Source organism: Ictidomys tridecemlineatus, chromosome 6 (assembly GCF_052094955.1).
Source record: "Ictidomys tridecemlineatus isolate mIctTri1 chromosome 6, mIctTri1.hap1, whole genome shotgun sequence".
Lineage (NCBI taxonomy): Eukaryota > Metazoa > Chordata > Mammalia > Rodentia > Sciuridae > Ictidomys > Ictidomys tridecemlineatus.
This window is the reverse complement of record NC_135482.1, coordinates 133,484,151-133,500,152: the sequence shown is the minus strand read 5'-3', so window position 1 is coordinate 133,500,152 and position 16,002 is coordinate 133,484,151. Positions and strand designations below refer to the sequence as shown.

Genomic DNA, 16,002 nt, shown 5'->3' with positions numbered 1-16,002 from the left:
ACAGTATCATGAGAGGTATCAATCACAGCAGTGGCTAGGAGCTCAGGCTCTACAGCCCAAGTGCTCACTGTAAATCCTGCTCTGCCACTCAACAATGAGACCAAGACTTTAAACAAGTCACTCATATTTCTTGTGTTTCAGTTTTCTCCTATATAACACAGAGAACAATAATAAACAGTATCTAGTCCACATCATTTTTGTAAATAATAAAGAAGTTCATACATATCAGGTGCTTAAATCAGTGTTTGGCAGCACACAATAAACATTTAATAAATGGTAACTATAATAAATGACATCCTAATATTCTTTCCTACTTCTAGTAACTATTTTATTAACTATTATCTATAATTAAAATAACCAATATCTGTCATTAGAAACAGTTCACATATAACAGGATAGCTTTGCTTTGAGATAATGTAATTATGACACTTCAAGTTTCTTAAAATCACCTAAAAATAATGTTTATTCACACTACAATGAAAAACAAATTGGAAAGGGGCAAGATTAGCAGCTGGAAGCCTAAGTAAGAAAATTTTACTAGAGTCTGAGTGAGTTATGATGAAGGCCTGAACTAGGAACAGTGTGGAGTGAAAAGAATGGATGAATTTGACAGCTAAGTAAGGATGAGGACCAGCCAAACTTGATAAATATGAGGCAAGGAAGGTTTTCTACTTAAGCAACAAGGTAGGTGGTGGTAACATTCACTTGCGCCATGAGAAGAAATGAGACTACCAGAAAGAGGAAAGAGATCCTAGGTTTCTAAAGAGTCTCTGCTAACACTTCAGGTATAGATAAGAGAAAGGAAAGCTCACAGATGTTCAGTACATACCAGGCAGGGAGAGCCACTGAAAGAAAGTTTCAAAAAGGGGAAATAAAATACATGTTCAATACTCTGGAGAGACACAGAAGTGGCTACTTGACTTAGCAGAAGATTCTTTGGTGGAAGCAGGAGCCACACCATCACCAACAAGAGTAAACAGAGCACAGGCAAAGGCCCTAGAAGTATCCCATTAGTAAAGAGAAAAGGAAAGGAGAACCAGCAAATAAAAATGAAAATGAGACTGAAGAAGAAGTTTGTTCGAGGAACCGGGAGGGGGGGGGGTGAGGGATAGCTACCAAGAGCACTTAGCCACTGAGCTACATCCCAACCCCTTTTTAAAAAAATTTTTAAATTTTGAGACAGGGTCTCATTAAGTTGCCGAGGCTGGCTTTGAACCTGACAATGCTTCTGTCTCAGCTCCCAAGATGCTGGGATTGGAGGCTGGGATTATAGACATGTGTCACAAGGTCTGGCAGAAGTCTGTTCTTTTTGAGATAACAGAGATTTAAGGAAGTTTCAAAGTGTGAGTGAAGGCCAGGAGCTTGGTGATGCATGCCTATGATCCCAGCAGCTCGGGAGGCTGCCTCAGCAAAAATGAGGTGCTAAGGAACTCAGTGAGACATTGTCTCTAAATAAAATCCAAAATAGGGTTGGGGATGTGGCTCAGTGGCTGAGTGCCTGAGAGTTCAATCCCCAATCTCACACACCCCCAGCAAAAAAGTGTGAGTGAAGATAGAGACTGGATAGACAGAGATAAGAAAGAAGAAAGGAAACAGAACCACATGCCTAAAGAAAAGCCACGCAGGTTTTACAGCATGAACAAGGCAAGTTCCTCTTTCACTGTAAATTGAGGATAGGAGTAGAGAAATGATATAGAAGTAGCCAAGTGTGTAGATTTGATGGGCTGAAGAATTTCTAACAATTTTATTTTTTTTTATGTGATATGAGTGGACATTCTATGATGAAAGAAAGAAGGTGGGTGAGCAGGGAACTTCAAGATAGAGAAAATCTGCTTACTTGGTGGTGACCAAGAACTTTTAAAATTTTAAAAGATCAAGAGCTTTTAAAATTTGATTGACAAGACTTTTAGGAAGACCATGAGTGAGCCTCAAGAGATCTGGGAACCCCCTAAATTGGTAAGCAAACTGTCATGTGTATATTCTTCTAATCTACTTAAGAGAGAGCCCATACATTTCATCAAATTCTCTCAAAAGATCTTAAAACAAACAGTTCAAAACAGCAGAGTTACAATTCCACTTCAAAGGAATTGGTTAAATCTGAAAATCATGTAATAATCTTCAGAGTTATGGGGATTCTTTCTTTCCTAAAACCTGAGGGTAGGCATGGAAAATATAGACATATTGATTCATGCAAAGTTTTGCCAGGTTCTAATAACAGGACCAGAAAGGTGAAAAATTGAGGATACTATTATACTATTATTAAGCAGATTTTCTATATCTTGAATGAAGAGATGATAAAAATCTCTAACTTGGCTAGGAAGTAGAGTGAAAAGGATGAAAGAGTAAAAAAGTAGAGTAGTAGGGAATAAAGTACTGATAAAGGCAACCACAATGGAGCTACGTAATGGAAGAAGAAAATGGCTTCAGATTATAAGTGTTTAAACTTAGTAAGAATTAATTTATAACTGTGCTAGATTTAGCCAGGGGCCATAGGAAATACTTCCATGAAGGTAGAAATTTCACCTATATAAGAGTGTCAAAATAAGAATATTGCATGGGACCATTCATATGATGATGAAGTCACAACTATCATAAGACCAGAATAAAAATATACTGTGAATCAGATGCTAAATTTTCAGTGAATAGAAGACAGTGGCTAACAAGTATGTATGTAAGAAAAGAATGGCCTCAAAATAGCAGTTTTATCTGTTTTGTTTTGTTTTTACTTGAGGGTGGAGTAAAATTGGTAGGAACAGCAATGAAAAACAAGCAGTTGTCAATTCTGAGGTACAGAAAGTTTTTGCAAATGAATAATTACCACTTCAAAGGGTTGTATGCCTTCACAGAAGCACCTAGTTCCATTTAAACAAGGAAAAGAAAGGAAAGTTCCCATAACTGTCTGTTTTCTGCAATTTATAGAGCATTTTCATTTAAAATGGTATTACTGATTATCAAAGTAACTCTATGGATGGATCCGTACAGCTTAAAAGATATGTCCCATAGTTGGCTGCAGGTCTTCTAATCTATGACCTCTGAATTCTTTCGACAATATTAATGGATTATTAAATTACTACATTATTTAGCAAAGGAAGAACAAGAGGAAAAATTAGATATGTGTGTCTATGACAAGCACTTTACATACATTACATTAATTTTACCACAATGCTATGGGATATAAAAATGAAAACTTAGAGAAATCATAATTATATAGTTGGTAAGAAGTAGTGAAATAAAGATGCAAACCTTGCCAAAATGGTTCCAGACACTATGAGTGGGTAGCATAACAGTGCAAAACAACAGGAGAGCAGAAAAAAAAATGATATTCAAAAACATTATCCTATTGAGAAAAGAGGAATAAAAGCATTTCCCAATATCCAGGTGTAAGTTTACTGAAAATGGTAAAAGAATTTGGAATTCAGAAATTTAAACAAACTGATCAAAACAAAGTAAAAAACGGTTGTCATGAGTGAATGTATAAAAATCCTCACAAGTCTTCTGACATACAGTAGCAATGCTAATGATTAACATTTACTGAACAATTAGTGTTTACTTAGCACACAGTATTATCTCTTCTCTTCTAATTCTTAGATAATCTTCAGAGGGAGATATACTTACTCCCATTTAACAGAGGAAAAAACTGAGGCACAAGAAGGCTAAGTAACTTGGCCAAGGTCATATAGCTACACCAAATGATGGCATCAGGACCCAATATAGAGATTGAACTTAGCCATTTTGACAGGGCAACAATTAAAGAGACTATCCATAGCATTTTTCTACATTCATCATCATGTATACAATATTTATCTTACATTAATCAACACACTGATGTGTGCTATATAATAATTCCCAATTAAGAGCACTTGATTGCTGGAAACTTTTCATGAATACCTTCCAACTATATACTTTATTTTAACCAAATACCCATCAATATTTTGTTTTCTCAGAACTAATGTATGCTATAGGTTCTTTGTTTCTTCTGTGGTTACTCCTTCACTGACGTTCTAAACTCCTTTACAAATTAATAATACCATTCTTAGTTCCTGCCTTTCAACTTCCACACTGATGGAGACCAATAGGGCAACCAGAGTGAGTGAAACAGAAGCAGTCTTGATGAACTGCAGTCCAGTGGAAACACTGGGTAGGTAGTACTACACTGTATTATCCCACTTAGCTCTGCCCAGGCTTAATGTTACCAGCCTTCCAGTTACAAGTCACTTCAGGGAAGCACTAGTGAAACTTTCCATGTTGTAAAAAAACAACTTTGGGCAGTTAAAGCAGATCCTATAAAAACCCTGATAACTTGTTTCAACATTAAAAGCTATCTTATTTCACAAAGATGGTAAATTCAAGCTATTAAAAACAGTGAGTGTATTGCTGTGATACTGTCACCTCAGGGAGTCACTGTAAATTAAGGAATGGTGCTTGCTGGTATTATCAGGACCAAAAAAAGCAATATTTTCCAGTAACCTCTTCACAGCCATCACAGCTCAATGTGGTGTGGCAGGATCTTGACTTATGCTGCTTATTCTTTACAGTGAACAGCAAAATAACATGCTGGGCATAATCATGATTTTTACTATTTCCCTTCCAACCTTTTTAAGACCACAAATTACAGATGATAATTCTTTTTTGTGCAATAATATAAAAGTCTGATTTGGGGAAAAGTGCCTTTCTGTGCTGCACACATAACTGAGACTCCATCATGTTTAACTGTATCACACTATTTCCAGTTTATATGACTCACAAAACAACTACCAGTTAAGAAAAGACAATAATAATGTTGAAGATGATGATAAACCTTCTGTGTCATAAGTCTTCAATGTGAAACAGAACAAAAAGTCACTAGCTTCTTCATACACATGAATTATGGAATCTTTGGTCTCTACCATACAAACGGCCTAAATGCATCCCTGTCACAGCAGTGGATTGAGTTCAAGTTTAAATGAAAGTAGACGTGGGTTTAACTTAATATCTGGAAGAGAACCTTTCTTTTAGTGTATGTAAATGAGAAACCACAGATGTCCCTGTGATTCTGGCAGGGATGAAATAACATAATCTGAGTACAAGGAATAATTAGGTAAAATGGAAAGTCAAAAAGTGGCTTCTTGTGCAAAATGAACTGCTGAGTCAAAAGTTTTGGGTGTGGCTCAGTGGTAGAGTGCTTGCCTAGCACAAGAGAGGTGAACTGCTGGATCAAGTTTGGCCTGAAACTGCCCTGTGCCTCTCAAGACTTGAAAAATAAGTCTGGTTTCTAAAGACACAAATCACTTATATCTCCTTTAAGATAAACTGCTGGAGGAAGCAAAGCTGATTGTCAGCCCCAGGTGTTGTCTTTTTGGATCCATGAGGCCATTTCTCTCTCCTGAAATGCTATGAGCCGATGACTAAGCAAGGTGAAGGTCTGAACACAGGTCCATTGCTGTCCAATGCAGAATTCTTTCCAAGGCAACCTCAGCCTAGAGGCACTCCACTGGCCTGACTGAAATGTCCTCAAAACTGCACTGTTATCTATTCTTCCTACTCAAAGTTTTCTTTCCTCTCCTTTAACACGGATCTTAGACCTGTGGGCACTGTATTTGAATGATCTCCTTTTCTATGTCTGCTCTTTTCCTATTTTATCTTTTATAGTTTCCCCCTAATAAATCCTTTGCACATTTAATCCTGTCTTGGTATCTCCTTTTGGGAAGACCTGAATTAAGAAAGTTGAATTTTCTATTATTTTTTACCAAAAGCACTCAGTACTGGCTGTTGTAATGAAGGCCAAAGTAAAGAGATTTAAGATAGAAGTTTACTTCTCAAGTAGCACCTAATTGTAAGGAGCTTTTGTGGTAGTTTATCTTGTCAGAGTACCGAGTTATTTCTAACCTGTATCTCTTATTCTCAACACAGGTCGAACTCTACCATCCATGCATTCTAGCCAGCAAGTTGCAAGAAAAGAAGGGGAAATGAAGAGAGATACTCCCTTCCTTTTAACAGCTTCATTCTAAAGTGGCACATAAAATTATAGTTCATGTGGCCACATCTTGCTGCAATGGAAACTGAGAAAGGTGGTCTTTAGCCCTATGGTCATGTCACCAACAGACTAACAGACTTACTACAAATTGAATTAGGGAAGAATGGATATTAGAAGAGAACTACTAGAAGTTTCCTCTAAATAGTTCTTTGCTATTTGAGGGATAAGTCAAAATAGTTAATTATTAAGACCAAAAGGTTTTGTTGAAAATTATTCATGTTTAATAACTTTATGATGACATTTCAAAACAGACAACATTAAGGAACATGATTGAATCAATCCACAGTTGATTTTTATGTTTTATTTATTTACATATTTCTTTTTTTTTTGCCAGGGATGGAACTCAGGACCTCACACATGCTATATTACCATTGAGCTACAGTGCCAACCCCACTGCTGCTATTTAAAAAAATGCAATGAGGATATTCACTGTCTTTTCTATCATATATTAAAAATTTTAAAAAGAGACTCTAAGAACATGGTTGAATTTTGTGATAAACATTATCATTTTATGTCTAAAATGCATAAATGTAAATCAACTTTTTCCCTTATGATACATGATTACCTACCACACAAAAAAGCACTCAACCACAAAATCAGGAACCACAATAATTCAAGGTCCATATTTTGCAACAGCATATGAATATTTAAATTCTGGGAATGCATATTTAAGAAGAGATATGAAAAGAAACATTAAGGATTAAAAAGAAAAGAGGGCCATGGGAAAGAATCCAGCATCTTCAAACAAAAAGTCAGTGAGTACCTGGAATTGACATCTCCATGTCCTAGCTGCCCATGCTGCCCATATCCGAATGTATATACATCTCCATTTTCCATTAAAACCACTGAAATCAAAATATACAACTTTATTTTTTCATTACATACATTTTATATTTCTATCATAACTATATGGAAAACAGTGTAATTTTCATTTTCTAAAATTTATAGTCATTAAAAACAGATAATGGAAAGCTAATCCAAATTTGTACTTAATGAGAATCTATAAATTTTAGTTTTGAAAAACACTTTTGTAGGTCATTAAAATGCATGCTTTTCATAATACATATTTTAAAATTCTTAGAAATGCCACTTAAAATATTAATGCTAAATAACATATTGGTTCTTATTAACTATAAAATCTGGAATAATTCCATATAAAATTCTGCTTTCTAACATCTAGGGTAATTATAGGAAGCAGATGGTTGGCATGCTACAAATTATGTACAACATCAATGAAATGATAGAGTTTTAATGATTATCAAAACCTGATCAAATAAGAAAATACATTTCATTTAAAAGAAGAAAATTAACATTTTTAATTTTTATAAAGGTTGAATATACAACCTGAGCTATCTAACCCAAATGTCAATAATTTACTAAGAATCTGATTATTCTGTACATTTTAAGATAATACATTTGATGATAAACTCTTCTTATCAAACATTAAGAAAATATAGAACTATATTATAAAAACTACAGTGCTTTATAAGAGCTAAAATGGATTAGGGAGATAAATTCATCTTTGGTGATTTCATGAATGATAAAATAAGTCCCTCAAAAGACAGATTAGAAGACAGACCTCTGAACATGTACAGTACCTGTTCATCATGTTATAGTTTTTAAAAGAGATTCTGTAATCAATACAAGTCTTGTAGAATTAAGAGACACTATCACACTTTTACACAATTAACAGGCTACTTCATCAAAATTAAACAAGTTATTGAGCACAATTGTAAAAATGCAGTTATACCCTAACGTTCCAGCTGCTACCTGAGTGGTGAAATCCACAGCTAACTTGTACTGCTCGGAGCTCACAGTCAAATCGCACAGAGCCTGGAGGATACGTTGTGATTTTGCTTGTGTCCTTTTCTCCTCTTTCCCCACTTCCATCTGTAAGTGTTATAATTTGTAATTAAGCAATTATTTATCTTCACAATAAAATTTACTATCAGTTTACTATGGAAGAATGATAAAAATGTTAAAAGGGACAAGCAAGAAGAATCTGCAGCTGTTAGAAGTGATAGATCAAGAATCTACCTGCAAAGAAGCAAATTTGAAAAGATTCCGTGTATACTTCTGTTTGCAAATATCACTAAATCAATAAAAACAAAGATAAGATCTGGTTATGGATAAAACCTATTAAGCTAGCCAGTTATGTCATGAAAATAGGTAATTAAATTATAGAAATAAATTTTTAAATGTAAAACTTAAATTTCATACTGGAAAATTTAGTTTGCATTAAAAAAATTGCATGCGAAGTCATTTAACAATTATTTTTCTTAGTGATATTGTTAGTACTTGTCATCTTAAATTGAGTCCCAAGTGACTTAGCTTTCCCAAACAGATCTCAAAAAGGCTACATTGTCCAGTATTGCTAAACTTAACTGCACTTTGAAAAATGTATGAAGATCAAAAAGCTTTATTGAATGCACTATATTTCATGAAATACTCTCACCATACCTCTTGTCCCACCTAAGCCCCCTAGCCATTCTGCTTTGTAGTCTTTTTTCTGCCTCCAATCAGTACCCTCAACCAAACCTTTCTGTTTTCATTGCATTTTTCCTCCACTATCCTTTTCACAATTTCCTCTACTAAGCTTGCTTTAGGCCTTTTCTCCACTACTAGAATCTATTCTGACTTTAAATTTTCTAGGATTTTAACCACAGCATCAAAAACCACATTCCAGAATATAAAAACCCTAGTTTGGAATGTATAAATACAAGCTATAACTTGCTTTTCCTAATTGAAAAAAAACTATATGTTAATACTATTAAAATATGACCTTTATGTCATGGAGACTCAAATTCCTTGCACACAGAATAAATAAAAATCTGGAAGGAATTTCAAAAGGTCAACTAGTTTAAACCACTCTCTTATGGCATAGCAATTCTAAACAACTATATATAATATGCAGATACATATGTGAAACTACAGACACACACTTTTAATTCATTACCCATTTCAGAATGCTAAACAGAACAACACCAAATCAATATATTTTCATTTCATCCTTTCTTTTAACCTTATTTTCAGTACTATTCAGGTAAGGCAAACTTTACCTAAATTATGACTTAATTTTCTATAACTGATTATCATTTCAAAAAGCTTTAAACTCTTTATAACACTAGGACAGTAAAACCTCACTAATTCGGAATGACATAATTGGTAGGCCCATATGACTTACCAAAAATATTAATTGTAGAATATTTAAGTAAATTTAGTTTTGTTACATTCACGCAGAACAGATCACAGATTACACTAAAAGCTACAATAAATGTGTTCACCTATACCATACTTCAAAATAGGCCAATATTACATTAAAATGTACCATAAACATAAAAGTCCTTTAACATACAAGAATTAACTGCTGGACCCAGAGGTTGAAGGCACGTTGAAGGAATCCTTCATTTCTTGAGCCCTTGGTTTGAAAAGCTAGTGATTTTAGACAGGTTTCCCCTTAAAAGTATGACCCTGAAAATTCAGAGGAAGAAATTACTTTGAATTTTTTACTCAAATAAAGATCACAAATACTGCATCTGAAGTATCATAAATTCAGAATTAGTGAGAGGTTTTACTATAATAGGATAAAGAATATGCTTCCTCTTCTGCTAAATTATCTAATGTGGGTTTGCCAAATTAAATCAAAGAATCAGCAACAACAAAAAAATCACATTTAGTTTCATTTCAAATGAAATATACTTAGTTCAAAGCTTCCTCATCTTGAAAAGACAGTGGAATGGTTACGACTGGTAACATCTTACACAAAAAGAAATACATACCTTCTAAAACTATTTAAATCAGATATAAAGAAAGTTCACAACTTTCTCTGAATTGATAAAAATATCTAATTATTAAAACCAAATATGATGAAAATGAAAAACAAGTTTTATTCACATGATTTGGCAGACTTAACTAAATTATACATTTCAAGTATCATCCCACTTTATAACATGAACTGATGTCTGGTTAGAAGCTTTTAACTTTTACCTTTGCATTTAGCATTTTTCCCATTTTTGATTTGGAGCCTAAATATACACACAAATCCCACAATAGAGACATAGCATCAAGGAAGGAAAGGGGAAAAAAGGGAAACCTAGCAATTTACTGAATAAAACTATAATGACTAAAAGAGTAATTGCTATTATTTAGAGGTTAAAACTCAACAAGAACTATTTTGTTAAAGCTCATCTAAACAAAACTGTATCTATATAAAATAACTTCTCAATTATTATAGATGATGAAATATTATAAGTAAAAAAGGGGTGATGAGATTCTTGATTAGCAGCAGCAGTAGTGGCAGAATTTAAATATATATATATATTTTATATATATATATATGTTTGTGTATATATATACACACATATAGCATTTGATGTCAAAAATCACACATAATTTTAATAATTGAGAAATATATAAAAGTTGAACAAAGAAAAAAGGTACTTAATAAGTAACCAAAAATTGAGTGCAAATTTAAGAATCAACAATGAAATGCAGCAAGATTAGTTTTGTCCACGCTCATTATTCAGAAAAGTGTTAATGAGCAGCAAGAAGACTTAATATCAAGTTTGCAGGAAAAACAATCTATTTAATAGTCATGTAACTGTCCATTTAAGTATGAACATTATCTGTATTTTCCTTAACATATGTTCACAGGTATACATCATATGATATTAGTACTAAAACAGCTATAACATTTTAGCAGATATGTATCTAAAATATTGTGTATATATTGTTTAGACATAGTTTTGTACACAGAAGAAGAAAAAAAAGTCAGTTTCTAAAGCATTTTAAATTTTAATTTTTACATAAAGATACATGATGGGGAGGTGCTCTCAGTCACCAAAACTATCAGAGAATACAGTGAGTATTTTGGTAAGATCAGAAGCAGCTGTAATTCACTAGGCACTTGCTCTGTGTAAAAATTTAAAAACCACAGTGGATATGTCCTTGTGGGTTCTAGAGCCTTAGGACTTAGATTAGAATCCTGGCTCCACCATTTGCTAGTGGTATGACACTGGACACTAGACTGTTTAAGTCTTAGTTTTTCCACCTATAAAACAGCAACAATGGTACATACCTACAAGTTTCTTATGAGAATTAAATTAATAAAGTATGAAAAGTAATCAATGTTGTCTATTGTTGCTTTCTTTAATCAATACAGCAATTCAATAATACAGGTATTGTTTTACTATTTTACAAATAAAAAAACTAACCTATAGGGGTTGTGACTAAAATAAGTTGTTCAAGGGGTTAAGTAACCAGCCCAAAGTTCATAAATGGTACAAAGTATGAACATATATAAGGCTCATACACCAAATAGTTGACATCTTAAATCTTTCATAAATATAAAATACCTATAAATTTAATGAAATTGTGAATTTTGTACCCTTGGGAGAATTATAAAAGAGAAAGCAAAGAACTCATTTTAATGAATTAAAGCTAGAATTCATAGAGGATTTCCATATGCAAAGACTAAGTTTAAGCATGTATATATGTGTATGTATATGTAGATTAATTTTCATAGAAAGTTATGCATTATCATTCTTATTTTCATAAAGAAACTAAAGTCTAAGAGACTAAAAGATTTATGAACAGCCATGTAGTTCTTATAAATGACAAATTTAGGATTAAAGTGGAATTCTAATTCCAAATGCTAGAAGATTTCAATTATACTGTACTGCTTCCAAACAGAAAATAGGTATAACATAACCCAGCTGTTTAGCAGCATGTCTTCAGAATTAAACATCAGTCACCTGAAACATCAGATTTCAAGACTAAATATGGAATCAGATGTTCATAATTAGATATACTATATTAAAATCTTTCTATGTAAAGCACTAAATCACTGAAACAAATGTTAACCCAGGTCGCTGTTTGAAATAACATTTATTTTCACATTTTCGAATAATTTATTATGTTAAATACATTCTACTCATTGATTCAGCTTTTTATAGTTTATTTTGCCTCTAGACAAAATTTGCCATTCCATGACCTTCTGAGATCTCCAATTGGCCAGAAGTTCTCCAATTTCCAAGTTAGAGATCACTCCTGTTAACAATAAATCCAAAGCTCTTACCCCACAAAAAAGTTATAGTCTAGAAAATTTTAATCCTTATCACCCTACAATTTGTACCAACAACATTAGTAAGACAGAGTATAACAATTAGTATAGTAAACTTCTCAGTGCATAAACTGGAAAAGGTGATTAAACTAAAGAGAGTTACAGGGAAAAATAGTAAAAGACAATGAAAATATATAAGGAAAGCAGCTGATGAATAAATGACAGGACAATGAAAGTAAAGGGTTAGTGTGTGGATGGGAACTAGGAAGTGGTAAATTAATACTCTATGTAAATAAGGTATCATATGATGATGTTATTTGTATTCTGTATTCATTTTAAGGAGTAAAGAGATGAAACAGTCTCATTCTGTAAAACCAGAAAAATAAGACAAAAACAAAAATCCTAGTCCTATACTGTAGAACTGCAAAGAGGTCCTGCCAAAGAGGTTTTTAAAACTATACAAAAAATTAGCCCTGTGGCAGACAAAATTAATATAAGGCTAGCTATCATTTAATAGTTTCTATAGCTAATAATTATATGACCTTGGAAAAAGTCTTCTTTAAATTTGTAACACTGGTCTTCATTTGGCATTTAATTAAAATATCTAGAAAAATTAAAGATTCTTATCTCTCAGATATTAACATTTTAAACTATTTCACGTAATATAAGTATTAGCTTCAGATAAAGTCTTGGAAAAACTCCACTTTCATACAATTGAGGAGACAACACAAATGAAACAATCCTGTTCTAACAGTGGCATGAGAGCTCAAAGTTCTGGCAATAATTAAAATAATTCACACTCCAAATATTATTCCTTAGATTTAAGTATTAATGGCATTGTTGAGCACTCAGTAAAAAGAGTGATCACAAATCTTACTATGGTTAATTACATAAACACTCAATGTTTAGTTCTGCAGACTATATATATCTTAAGTTTTGAGCTCTCTATTTTTGCTTTCCTAAAAACAGAAGTTTTGTCTGTTTTGTTTTCTACTTTTGCTGAGTGGCAAACAGACTGAGAAAGGTAAATGAAAATAAAGATGATAATACTAAAATATATGTGTTTTTATTCAACTCTAAGATTTGCAGCAAGAGAAAAAATAAGACACAAACATTAATCAAACTATTAGAATATGTGGTTTTAAAACTCCTATTTTATTTTTCAGGACTTGGGAGTTTAAGATAGCAACTGTAATAAGTTGGACTAACCAGTGAAGAGCCCCCCTGATTTATATGCCAGGATTCAAGGCATAATTTATACATAAATTTTAAAATTCTCTGCATTAAATTCATTCCTGATATTAACTGACCCATTGTTTATTGTTTAAAACAAAAACAAGCATACCTTCAGAATATTTTTAATTAACCCAGAACTCTGAGATCTCAAAGAATAATTCAGAAATAAATTCCTACTCCCTTTCAGACTTGGTTAATCTAATTAAAGCCCACTCACTATTTACATCTATCTCTACATAAACCTCAAATATCCTTATTTGTATATTCATGTGTATTATAAACTTTAATATTAAAACAGTAGAAAAATATAATGGCAGTCTTAACTTACCACTTCATTACATTTAATAATTTTGTTAGTTCTAAGTCATATAAACAGCACTCAAAAAAAAAAGGACTATAAAATGCTACATCATGGTCATCTGAAAACAGATAATAAAGACCAAAATTAGAAAGAAACAAAATTTTTCCACCTTTTTAAAAATGAAATTTGAAAAGAATTGAAGATACACTGTAAGACATCTTTTTTATTAAAGTTAACAACAACAACAGAAAACTGAGAAGCGTAACAGTTACTTTCATGTACCACTTTCAGCATGTTCTTTCTCCTCAGGCTACAAAACACAATAGAGGAAAGTAAAAGAAATCAGATTTGTGCATTTTCCCAGAGACAATATTCAAATGAGTGGAAGAAATTGGGAGAGTGTCCCGCCTAGTTGATAATGAAGACCAAATACCTTTGTGCTTGTCCCGTTTATGCTTTAGCTGTGCTGGATGGGATCTGAGTCTGGCTAGAGCCTGTTCTCGGTGGTTCATAAAAATAGGACCAGCAAATACAAGGGGGCCTGAGGAGAAACATTTTGTATGTGCATAGAAAAGCTCACAAAATGAAAACACTATAACGAACAAAAATAAGTCAAACTAAAATCATGAAAATTTATTCTTAACCATCTTTGGACATTATACTTTTCTCCCAGTTTCCCTACTCCAACCCCCTACCCCCAACCATAAACTAGTCACCATTTCACACACATTAATATCTTAAATAAAGTTTATAAAGTACAAATCCCATCTATTATCTTATGAAATAATTGGTATAGTTACTAGGTCTCAGATAATCAGTAAGTTCTATTAAAATACATAATCTTACAAATATTTTTCAACATCATATATTAAAACCTAATAAATCATTCATTTATTTAAAACAAATATCTTTCCTGAAGAAATACCAGAAACCAACTTTTAATTTAATTCTTTAGTTTTAACTAGGTCTTTGAGATTTAATGTCTGCAACAGTATTGGCACAAAACCAAGATAAAAATGTTACTGATTTTTCTACATGTTGTGATAGAGGTTAAGGAAACCAGATGATCAAAAAGAAAACCAAAAAATTTCTATAATCTTGTGTGTATGTGTGTGTGTGTGTGTGTGTGTGTGTGTGTGTGTGTGTGTATGTGAGTGTGCTCGCGTAACAAAGGATAACCTGAGCTTTACATTGATGGTGAAAAGGAATGTCTAACTCAATAAACATTTTAGGACTATTAACCATGTTTCATTAAATTGTTTCTTTTTGAAGTGATTACTATGTACATACATATATACATATATATATGTATATATATAGACATATATATAAAACAAACCCAAATTATAGTTGTTGCTACTTTCATGATTTTTAAGGGAAAAAATTGATAGATTAATTTCAATAAAATTTAAAACGAATTTTTCCCTATTAACATTTTGCTGGAAAAGAAAAATTCGAGCTACACTTTAAGTTGTTTTCTTATAGAACAGTACTATAGAGTTTTAGCAACTTCAAAAATGCCTTCAAGTTTCAAAACATTCTAAATTTGACAGTTAAACAGTATTTGAAAAAGAAATTATGACAATACATAAACACTGGACATTTTTAATCAAACAAGCTTTTTTCATGACCATTGACCTTTATACTTCCATTAAATTTTCTATTGATGAAACAAACTGAAACTGCCATTCTATAATAAATTTGGAATGCCGTCTAAATACAAATTATCCTTCATTAGACAGGTATAGAAAAGATGGATAAAGGAAAAATATTTCAATTATATTTCTAGATACTGACAAAAACAAAGTAGTAGCCAGGCACGGTGGCTCACGCCTATAATCCCAGCAGCTCAGGAGGCAGCAGCACAGGGATCATGAGTTTAAAGTCAGCCTCAGCAAAAGCGAAGTGTTAAGCATCTCAGTGAGATCCTGTCTCTAAATAAAATATAAGATAGGACTGGGGATGTGGCTCAGTAGTTGAGTGCCCTTAAGTTCAATCTCCACTACCCGCCCCCCAAAAAAGGAGTACTGACCCTATGAAAAAACAAGAATAACATGTTCTATAATTAACTGTTATTCTACAGATGAAAACATGACAATTTAATGTTAGCAGAAGAATTAAATATTTTCCAGTAACACCAATTATTTTTAAGCTAAGATTATATAAATTGAGTTCCATATCTAAAACAAAACAAAGTTGATGTATTTAAAATGTAAACAAAATGTCTTATTTGCTCAACATGAATTATATTTCAATTTACTACAGAAAATATTAATTACTCTGAAAAGTACTTTCCAACTACAGAAAATATTAAATATTAGATATGTAAATATTAAAATAAAAAAATAAGTTGTATTTCCCTTTTCTGATTTCTATGGTCTGACTGGAATA

General features: G+C 32.5%; 1 protein-coding gene across 13 annotated transcripts in view; it reads right to left on the bottom strand.

The window, feature by feature from the left end:
- Mycbp2 (MYC binding protein 2) overlaps positions 1 to 16,002 on the bottom strand; it is a 271,435-nt gene that overhangs the window by 164,057 nt on the left and 91,376 nt on the right. For 11 of the 13 annotated variants that reach the window (XM_040281371.2, XM_040281372.2, XM_040281375.2 and 8 more), the window contains exons 18-20: positions 14,045 to 14,152; positions 7,784 to 7,903; positions 6,777 to 6,858 (exon numbers count right to left, since the gene is read on the bottom strand). In XM_040281371.2, coding sequence (XP_040137305.2) covers positions 6,777 to 6,858; positions 7,784 to 7,903; positions 14,045 to 14,152 — 310 coding nt within the window. Of the gene's footprint in view, positions 1 to 6,776; positions 6,859 to 7,763; positions 7,904 to 14,044; positions 14,153 to 16,002 lie in introns of those variants that run through there. The other 2 variants (XM_040281376.2, XM_040281381.2) reach the window with 2 other exon arrangements.